Consider the following 10937-nt stretch of genomic DNA (forward strand, 5'->3'; position numbering starts at 1 on the left):
AGAGGATCTCTACCTTACGCTGTAAAGAAAAAGAAAACTGACAGATTTATGATCATATATTTGAGTTAATAATGAAATAATATATGGTTATTTATTTAAACTCATATTCTGGCCACATTATATGGAATTTTTGTAAAAAAAAATAAATTAAAAAAAACTTTTTGACACCAAAATTATTTAGGGGGGCTTGAAAACATTTTAGGGGGGCTGAAGCCCCCCTAAAAAGGGCCTAGTGACGCCACTGCTTCCTGCAAAGAAAAATCTCCACACAGTATTAAAATAAACCTTAATTGTGAATCTAAACCTGAACCTTTAAAATGAAGGCCTGTCCAAACATTCTGGGCCTACATGCATCCACAGAATATTATCTTTACAGTCATTACAAAGTGATGTTGGTCATTTGATGTGATTTTAAAAGGCCTACCTGCATGAGGACTGGACTGGCTTTCAATTTCTGTCTTATGCTCTCAATGGAGAAATTTAGGCTGTGGAAAAGAGTTCATTAAAAAAAAAGTATTCATAGCATGTGAACTTTTCCACACCCACATTTTGTCACGTTACAACCACAAACTGCAAAGCATTTTACTGTCTTTCTACAGTAGACCAACACAAAGTAAAGCATAGTTGTGAAGGTTTAAAACATTTCTGAAAACTGTAAAGTGCATTTGTATTCAGTCGCCCCTGAATTAATATTTCCTAGAACCACCTTTTGCTACAATTCCAGCTGCGAGTTTTTAAGGGTTCGTTTCTACCAGCTTTACACATCTAGAGGCTGACATTTTTGCCCATTCTTCTTTGCAAAACACCTCAAGTTCAGTCAGATTGGATACAAAGCGTCTGAACAGTAGTTTTCAAGTCTTGCCACAAATTCTCAGTTTGATGTAGGTCTGAACTTTGACTGTGCCATTCTAACACATGAATATGCTTTGATTTAAACCATTCCAATGTAGCTCTGACTGGATGTTTAGGTCAACCTCTGACCCAGTCTAAATATTTTTCCAGCCTCTAACAAGTTTTCTTCCAGGATTGTACCTTAATTGGCTCAATCCATCTTCCCATCAATTCTGACCAGCTTCCTTGTCCCTGTCCAGTTTTGCAGTTGTGTCATACTCTTTCCATTTTGAGATGATGGCACAGTGGTTAAAGCTGTCGACTCCCAGCAACAAGATGTCCTCCGGACCTGAGGCCTTTCTGGATGGAGTTCACATGTTCTCCCTGTGCTCATGTGGGTTTGCTCTGGGTACTGGGTAAGTTAACTGGTAACTCTAAATTGTCCCTAGGTGTGAGTGAGAGTGTGAATAGTTGTTTGTCTCTATGTGACCCTGTGATGGACTTGCAACTTGTCCAGGGTGTCCCCTGCCTCTCGCAGTGACTGCTGGAGATAGACACCGGCTCTCCGCGACCCAGAAAGGAGAAGTGGGTAAAGAAAATGGATAGATGGATTGATTAGAGCTCTGTGAGACATTCCAAGTTTGAGATATTGTTTTATGACTTGATCCTACTTTAAACTTCCCAACAATTTTACCCCTGACCTGTCTGGTGTGTTCCTTGGTTTTCACAATGCTGTTTGCTCACTAATGTTCTGTAACAAACATCTGAAACCTTCACAGAACAGCTGGATTTACACTGAGATTAAATTACACACAGATGGACTCTGTTAACTAATTAGGTGACTAATTAGGTGAAAGCGATTGGTTGCCCTGGATTTTAGTTTGGAGAATCAGAGTAAAGAGAGCTGAATATAAATGCATTCTACAATTTTATGGTTTTTATTTGTAAAACAAATTCTAAAATCCATGTATCATTTTCCTTCCACTTCACAATTATGTGCAATTTTGTGTTGGTCTTTCACATACTGTAAGGAGTCAGTAAAATACTTTTAAATAGTTTGTGTTTCCAATGTGACCAGTAAATTAGTTTATCTGGAGAAGATCAGGTGACTCACTCTGCTGCAGGTTTATCCATCTTATTCAGGAAACAAACACAGGGAACGTGGTGCTTCTCCGCCTGTCTCCACACGGTCAGAGTCTGAGCCTGTTTTACAGGCAACAGAAGCAAGTAATGACACAATGAAGAGGAGGGTTAAATTTAAAAAACCAAACTGACTGAAAAGTGTTTGTTAACCTCGACACCAGCAGATGCGTCCAACACAGCAACAGCCCCATCGAGAACTCGAAGTGCCCGCTCCACCTCCAGAGTGAAGTCAACATGTCCTGCAATCACACAAACATCTCAATGGTTGTTTCCTTCTTATTCCCAACAGATTTCTTTTTACGTTTCGACAGACTGTTTTCACCTGGAGTGTCTATAAGGTTTATCCGATGGTTCTTCCAATCAAACGTGACAGCTGCTGACTGTATGGTGATGCCACGTTCCCTTTCCTGAGCCATAAAATCTGTGACTGTGTCCCCATCGTCCACATCTAACACCAGTAGCGAGAGAAACAAACCAATTGGCAGAAGCAAACATATGGGTTACAAGTGGTAATAAATTACCACTAGATGTCTGCAAATTGTTGCCCAACGCACACCTCCTAATACTCTTGTGTAACCAGAGTAGTACAGCATCCTCTCTGTGGTGGTGGTTTTTCCTGCGTCAATGTGAGCCATGATGCCGATGTTTCGGATCCTGCAGAAACAAGCCACATGTTGAAATTATGCCTGAACCCCTTAGGAAGGGAAAGAGCTTCTGTAATCTGGGTGCTGAATGTAGTTACTTACTTGGAAATATCAGGGTTGACCACAGCCCGTACTGATTTGATATCATCTGTAACAATGAGCATTAAGATAAATTATGAGTCAACCAAATCTGAGTGATAAACAAGCAAAAAATGAATTATTTAGTCCCCAAAATGTTACATTAAAAACTTCAGTCCATTATTTAGTATCGTAGTAGCTCAATGTCATTCACAACATATACTTTAATCGCTACTCACTACGCAAGATCTTTCCAACTGTTGGAGTCAACACTGTCTATTAGCGAAATATCTTATGAACGACTGGGTGAATTTTAATGTAAGTTTTGGAAAATCATCATTGGATGTACTTCTACAACTGATTAATGATTAGAGTCAATTCAATTCAAAATGGCCAACATAAAAATGGTTGTATCTTAGCTAATTTTACAGATATTGAGCAAAAACTTGATCATTTGAGGCGGGAGTAGCTAAGAGTCATTTGCAACACATATTCTGAGTGTGACAATATCACTTTAGATTTTCTATAACATTATTTTCAAGGTTTAGCCAAAGTGGCTACAACTTCATCACGCCTCAACATAGGCTGTTATAAAGGTGATGGGCAATATGCATTCCTTCAAGGAACATGAGGCTTTAATTTTGTAAGATTTTATTCTTGTTTGTATCTATTTTGTACTTGTGTGTTAGTTTTATCTTAATTGCATTTTATTGCAGCACGTGTACAACACACTGAGATAGTGAGAAGTTGTTTGTAAATGTCCTATATAAAAAAAAAATTCTGACCTTGACCCTTGACCTTTTTTTGTTACGTTTTATTATGTAATGTATACCACTTTGGCCAGCAGCAGTTATTTTTGAATGTACTGTTTAAATAAATTTGAAGTTAGCACAGAAGTAAAAGCCTCATAAAAGTAAATGCTGAATTTCAAAATTAGTTTTTAATTCAGTACTTCAGTTTCAAATCTGATGTCAGCTACGTTCTTCTATGTGAAACAAATTTTTAATCTCTAATAATAAATTAAAATACTTTACTTCATCTCATAAGTAGTAAAAAAGCTAACATTGGTCTACATTTCTACAATAGGAGACTTCCTTTTTTAACAAAGATTACTGAATATGAAAAGCTTCAGCTACTAAATGACAATACTTTGATGATCTGAAATTGTTGCTTTGTTGTTTTTAAGCCTAATTAAAAGAACTACCAGATAATTAATGTGCACATTTCATTTAATCTAAAAATAAAACCATACCTGGGAGAAAGCCATAATGTATTTTTGTACGACAGCTCAACCTGCATCTGCAGCTCAGATGTCCAGCAGCTAATAAACTTCTTCCCTGAAAACAAAAACACAAATATATACATATGTAAAAAAAAAAAAAAAATAGTCAATGGCAGCACACAATAGAAAACAGATATATATCTTACCCAAACCATCCTGGTGAATGTCTGAAAAGTTCTGACAGGCATCTCAGCTTCCTGGTAAAGCTCCTTTATGTTCCAGTGTCTGTAGGAACATTTACTGTTGCGACATTTACCTGTAGGAACATTTAACTGAAGGACTGAATAGAACAATGTCAGCTCGTGAGTAACGTAGAGATATTAACTGAAAAAAATATTTAATTCATGAAATAAAAAATCAACCTACTAAAATACCCTTGAGTACAGAAGCATCTTGTAACTCACGCTTATGAACACTGCCCCAAAATACGTCCTCTGGAAACCTTAAGGCGTCAGTTATAGTTCCGCATACAAAAGGAAATTTGCCTTGTGAATATGGGCAGATAAAAACATTAAATACTCTTGGATAAAATAACTAACAAGTACATAATCGTTTATTATTTGGATATCTGTAATTTATAACAACAAATAATATAGGTCAAAGTTAACATTTCGGTGATTAAAAGCCAGCGGAGTCAATACGCCGATGCAACGTGATGACGTACTTCCTCTAAGTATCGGCTACGGGGAAAACAACATCAGAAAACCCCGGCCTGAAGCTAAAAACATCCCATATTCTGTGTCCTCATCAACTCTGACCACCTGAAACATTGTTATTGCAAAGTGTAACTTCTTGAACACAAGATGGTAAGAAAATAAGTTGTTTAAATAAAGTTCTTTAGCGTATTTAGTTAGTTTAGTAGTTTAGCTCGTCGTGCTAGCGTTAGATGTCGTCCCCATGTGGCGAAGCTACGCGCTGATCTGAATTTGTTTTTCTGCCCAAACTAGTTGATTAATTTAATGAAACCAGGTGTTACAAACTCTGGCGTGATTACACCCACCTGTTTAGTTTGACTAAATATCTGGACTCTGAGTTGCGAGTTGATTCTGTTACTGGCCTTGGCACTGTTAACTAGATTCTTCGTGCCTTAGTTTAGTAATATCATGTTTTAGTAGTTTAGTTGTCCTGTGCCTAAGTTAGCATTGTCATGTTCTAGTTTTGTTATATTGTACTTTGTACCTTAATTGGCATTATCATATTTTTTAACTTTGTATTGTTGTTTAGTTTAGTTTTCTCTCTTGTATTTTGTCTGTAATTTTGTTCTTGTGTTGTAAAGCACTTTGGGTCGCCTTGTGCTGAAAAGTGCTATATAAATACATTTCACTTTTCACTTTACGATGAAACATTTAATCCAACTGAATCTGGTTTATCTGCCATACTGCTGATATGTATTAAAGTCTATGATATATATTTCATATATATTTCGTACTTTTAACAGTCATATTCAGTTATTTGAAAACGCAAATGTGATGAAGTCTTTACACTTCATATTTTACATTTTTGCTTTTAATACACTATTGTCAAAAATTTGTGTAATAAATACAAGTATGATTTTAATAATAAAGATAGGTTTAATATAGGCTTGAAAATTATGATTATAGAATTGTAAAATTAATTTTTCTCTGACCCTTTAATCATTAAAAAGTTAGACTGTATCCACGCAGAGTTTAAGTCTAGAAAAAAAAGATAAATCAAGGGATTTGTGGCTGAAACTCAAGACTATGTGCCTTTCTCTTCAGTTATTTTGTAAACAATAGATTATTAATTAATTATAAATATCTGCACTTTGGCTGTAGAGCAACTGTAATGTGTGTCTCCTTAAACAAACAGGGTTGATGCAAATCTTAAACAGTCATTAGTTTGTTTGTTTAGTATTCACTTATGTTCTGTGTTAACAAAGACAAGACAGAGGGAAAACAAGTCTTCATTTCCCATTAACTGCCTTTCTGTCTTTAGTAATCAGTTAAAAAACTTTAGATTATAAGATGCAGAATGTTATTTAGAACTAATTTTTTTAAACCAAAAGGGGAAAAAAATCAACTCTAATCCAAATCAGTGCTGGTATTGAACTTCGGCTGAATTCCTCATGAATTCCGGGTCAATTTCTTGTTTTGTAGCCTCAGAACGAGCACATTGAGTTGCACCGCAAGCGGCATGGCTACCGCCTGGACCACCATGAAAAGAAAAGGAAGAAGGAGAGCCGAGAGGCTCACGAGCGCTCCCACAAAGCCAGGAAGATGATTGGTTTGAAGGCCAAACTGTACCACAAACAGAGATATGCTGAAAAGATCCAGATGAAGAAGACGTGAGTGTGAATGGAGAACAATGTTGTGATGGTTGCCGTTTTAAACAATGCTCGATACTCATGTGAATAAATCTGACTTGTTTTGTAGCATCAAAATGCATGAACAGAGAAACACCAAGCAGAAGAATGATGACAAAACTCCTAAAGGTGCAGTTCCAGCTTACCTGTTGGACAGAGAGGGGCAAGCTCGGGCAAAGGTCCTCTCCAACATGATCAAACAGAAGAGGAAAGAGAAGGCTGTAAGTGTTAGCTGTTTGTGGTTTGTTTCATGGTGGTGGCACAGAAGCGAGGAAACAACACTGGTTTCTAAATACAACCATGGGATGTTTTGTGCAGGGAAAATGGGAGGTGCCCCTGCCAAAGGTTCGAGCTCAAGGAGAGACAGAGGTGCTGAAAGTCGTCAAAACTGGAAAGAGGCAGAAGAAAGCCTGGAAGAGGATGGTCACAAAAGTGTGCTTTGTTGGAGACGGTTTCACACGGAAACCTCCAAAGTACGAGCGTTTCATCAGACCCATGGTAAGGTCGCACGTTCATTATTTTTGTTTAAATTGAGTTGTGTTGTTTCAAATTGAACCCCCAGAACTTAAATGGTCATCTTTTCTTTTTTGCTGTTGTAGGGATTACGTTTTAAGAAGGCTCATGTGACACATCCAGAGCTGAAAGCAACTTTCTGCCTTCCCATCCTCGGAGTGAAGAAGAACCCTTCCTCCCCTCTCTACACGTCTCTGGGGGTCATCACAAAGGGATCAGTGATAGAGGTCAACGTCAGCGAGCTGGGCCTGGTAACACAGGGGGGAAAGGTTATCTGGGGTGAGTTTTAGTTCGTTTATTTACATGCATTGCAGTTAGTCCAATAACTGCTTTTAAAATGCTTCAGACCAGAAATGGCAATAAATTCACCTTATCGTTTCCATTTAAAGGCTCGAAGAGTCAGATCCACATTTAGATGTTTTTTTTTCTTCTGTAAATGTAGAAGACATCTGTGTTGGGATAAATGTGAAAACATGTTGTTCTTTTTGCTTTTCAGGTAAATACGCCCAGGTGACAAATAACCCAGAGAATGATGGCTGTATAAATGCAGTTCTGTTGGTATAAGACTCTCAACCTGGTGAAGCTTTACTTTTACATCAGTTATATCCGGATGCATCAAGTAGTGGCCTTCAGTTCACCAAACTGTTCAGAAGATCGCTGAAGCCGTGGCAGGATTTTGCAACAAAAAAGGACACTTTAATAAAAGAAAATTACTGTTTGATATGAATAAACTTTGAATGACACCAGATCTTTGCCTGACCTTTGCACTTCACTTCAAAACACTTTCTCACAGTAGAAAAATTATCCACTGGCTCAGATGTGTTTAATAAACCCATAAATTATATTCTCAAATATATTCTCACTCCAGCTGTAAGCTGTTGTTCGACATTTATCTCTTCCAAACTGATTAGATGAAAATAAATCTAACAAGATTGTTTTTCACAGCAGCAGAAATTTGTTTGGACATTTCTTGTAAATAGATCAATATGTTAGAGTTTGTCATGGTTCAGTATTGTGGAGTGGGTTTTTTTTGTTTTGTTTTTTACCAGTAATTCTGTTACAATTACATTCATGAGAAAAAGAAAGTCCATCCTCTTTTGTTTCAGGACATAATAAAATTTTCTGGTCTTTACCAGGATCTAAACTTAATAAATTCCAACCTCAAATGAATAAAAACAGACAACAGATTCCACCATGTCATTATTCCTTAAACAAAAATTAAGCCAAAATGGAAAAGCTGTGTGAGAAATTACATCCCCTCTTGTTGCTTCTACAGGATTTCAGAGGTTCAAGAGCTGCTGATCAAATGTATTGATTAGCGGATCAGTCAGATTACCTCTACAAAAGCAGCAGTTTTGTCAGTTTGCTTCTCTGATCACATAGGTGAGTGTTAACACAATGACAAGGTGGATAGACATCAGCAATGACCTTAGAGAAGTAACTGTTGCCCATCAATCTGAGAAAGGTTAAAGGTCATTTCCAAACTACTCCATTATTCTACATAGAGGAAGATTATTCACAAGTGGAAAACATTTAAGACATCTGCCAATCAAATTGACCCTGAGGTCATGAAGTACAATGATCAGAGAAATTACTAAAAACCCAAGAGCTCCATCTGAGACTCTACAGGCTTCAGTTAGCAGGTTAAAGATTAAAGGTCATTACAGGATGGTCAGAAAAAGACTGAACAAGTAGGACTTGTTTAGAAGGGTTGTAGGAAAAAGGCTCCACAGAACGTGGCAGCACGTCACTTTCATCTGAATGAACCACAAGACCTCTGGAACAATGTTCTTTGGACAGATGAGACCAAAGTAGAAATGTAATGCACAGCAGCCTGATTCCTCATACCTGAGTACCTCTCAGTTGTTGAATCAATCATGAACTCCTCTGTAGACCAAAGGATTCTAGAGTCAGATGTGAGGCCAACTGTCTCCCGGACCAAACTGGACCATGATGCAACAGAACAATGATCCCAAACACAGCAGCTGATCTACAACAGAATGGCTGAAAAATGAAAGATACAAGGTTGTAATGGTCTATACCTCAACCTGATTGAGAAGAAACAAATGTCTGCAAATCTCAATAATCTGAAGGAATGTTGGAAATAACCACTACTGAGAGACTTTGCCTCTAAAGGTGGTTCTAAGCTGATGGATCAGGGGCTGGACACTTTTTCACACAAGTTTTCCATTTTGGCTTCTATTTTTTTCCGATACATAAAACATAAACTTAAAGGCGGTGAACTTTCTTCGTACAAGGACTGATGGTCAAATTTACACACTAAAATTAGTTCAAAATCTCCCAAAGCATGTAATTATGAATACTTATTTTTCAATTACCTCTGCCCAGGAGGTTATGTTTTAGGTAGAGTTAGTCTGCCTGTTAGCAGGATGACTTTAATGCTAATGAACAGATCTTGAGGAATTTTCTAGTAAATGTTGGGGTTGTCACAAAAAATCAAATCATTAAATTTTCTGACTGTGATCCAGATCGGGATCCCTGGCTTTACTAGAACTAGAACTAGTTCTTCTAGTTCAGATTTTTAATTTGATTTTTATAATTATAATTTCTCACACAGAGATACACATTATATGAGCAAAGCTGTTCATAAACCTTTTTCAATACTATTTTGTTGTAGAAACTCTACAGGCTGGGATCGAGTTCTAACCAACAGGCTGTTATCTCATAATGGCTGTTTTTTTCAGCTCACTTTTATGTTTTATTGTGAAATAATCACAGCCAGAGCTCAAAAATTGAAAATTAAAACACTCCCTGAAAAGCTGCGGTTGGTAAAATCTAACATGTAATCAGGATTATATAATGATACTGAGGAAAGCTGTTATCAAACCAAGTTTAGTTTTGAATGTTTCTGTGACGTTTATATTTTGGAGCCAGCAGGTTCTTATGACAGTAATTAGCATCAATACTATAATTAGTATCTGATGAATATTTATCTTTTTGTATTCTGCCTGTTGAAAATGAATGTGTTCTCCTTTTGCAGATGTTTACAGGAACAAAATGTTTATAATTTGTTAAAATAAAAAAAGCAGCACTTCAAACATTATAGGAAACTTAGTGTAACTTATCTGTAGCAACATTTACATACAAAAATAAATTTAATTTCCTATATATATTTCTGCTTTGTAAGAATCAGAAAGAATTTGTGGCCAAATTATATTGTTTAATACTGGAATTGTTTTGTAATCCAGTGAATGAATGCATTTGAAGTAAAAATTAAGACTGTAATCTGATTATCTGTGTAATGTGACCCAATCCTGTCAGTCCAACATTTGATTTTTAGGAACAAACGTATTTCCCTTCCTGCTTGTCACTCGGTGCATGGGACTTTATTTGAGAATAAAAAAGGGGAACATTAGAAGTAATTTGCTGTTAAACACTGTAAATGTCCGGATATCTGAAGCAGCAGAAGTATATCTGATAAATCTGACAACAATTTGATTTGATAAATTTGCTGAAAATCACCACTGATACAGAAATACACTTAAAAACTTCATTAAAGCAGAGGTAGCACTTCAGAATAAAGTTCCCACGTCCTCTTTACAGCCGTCAGGTCCATTTCCAGTCAATCACTATAAACTTTATGATTTTCTGCAGCATCTGTCTGCAACTCATGCACGTCCCCATTTCACCTGAAGCTGAACTTTAAACCACCCTGTTTTGACAGATATTTGACCATTACACAACCACTGAATCAGACTACGCTTCCAACGTCTGCAACGTCCCAGCATGCTCCTGCTGCTCTTCAGGGTAAATGAAAACCCAATGAGTTAATAATAATAATAATAATAATAATAATCATTTTATTTAAATAGCGCCTTTCAGGACACCCAAGGACACTTAACAACAATGAAGAAATCAAAAAATAAAAAATAAAAAAGCAGTGCAAAGAACAGGCATGAGTTAAAATATAAAATACATAAAACAAAGTTAGGAGGGGTAAGCTAGTCTGAAGAGATGAGTTTTAAGTTTAGTCCTGAACAGAGAAAGGGAGGTGGTGTTTCGTAGGTCAGGAGGTAGAGCGTTCCAGAGGTGGGGGGCAGAGCAGGAGAAGGCCCTGCTCCCCATGGTGGAGAGGCGGGCAACGGGTACATGTAGGTGTAGC

The 10937-nt window shown here is 37.0% G+C and overlaps 2 protein-coding genes across 3 annotated transcripts in view; one reads left to right on the forward strand and one right to left on the reverse strand.

Annotated features, from left to right (window-relative positions):
• The window catches only part of gfm2 (GTP dependent ribosome recycling factor mitochondrial 2), a 19699-nt gene extending 15066 nt beyond the window's left edge, over positions 1-4633 (reverse strand). The window contains exons 1-9 of one of the 2 annotated variants that reach the window (XM_025009358.2): positions 4345-4633; positions 4125-4234; positions 3949-4033; positions 2721-2766; positions 2531-2628; positions 2297-2422; positions 2125-2213; positions 1946-2034; positions 425-485 (exon numbers count right to left, since the gene is read on the reverse strand). In XM_025009358.2, the coding sequence (XP_024865126.1) occupies positions 425-485; positions 1946-2034; positions 2125-2213; positions 2297-2422; positions 2531-2628; positions 2721-2766; positions 3949-4033; positions 4125-4166 (636 nt within the window). In that variant the 5' untranslated portion in view covers positions 4167-4234; positions 4345-4633. Of the gene's footprint in view, positions 1-424; positions 486-1945; positions 2035-2124; positions 2214-2296; positions 2423-2530; positions 2629-2720; positions 2767-3948; positions 4034-4124; positions 4259-4344 lie in introns of both variants that reach the window. The other variant, XM_017431253.3, reaches the window with a different exon arrangement.
• nsa2 (NSA2 ribosome biogenesis homolog (S. cerevisiae)) lies at positions 4634-7562 on the forward strand. Its single transcript, XM_017431212.3, has 6 exons — positions 4634-4784; positions 6096-6283; positions 6372-6522; positions 6620-6799; positions 6901-7093; positions 7311-7562. Exons 1-6 carry the CDS (start codon positions 4782-4784, stop codon positions 7376-7378), a joined length of 783 nt encoding a protein of 260 aa, XP_017286701.1. The 5' UTR covers positions 4634-4781; the 3' UTR covers positions 7379-7562.
• The last annotated feature ends 3375 nt before the right edge of the window (positions 7563-10937 follow it).

Source organism: Kryptolebias marmoratus, linkage group LG14, assembly GCF_001649575.2.
Source record: "Kryptolebias marmoratus isolate JLee-2015 linkage group LG14, ASM164957v2, whole genome shotgun sequence".
Lineage (NCBI taxonomy): Eukaryota > Metazoa > Chordata > Actinopteri > Cyprinodontiformes > Rivulidae > Kryptolebias > Kryptolebias marmoratus.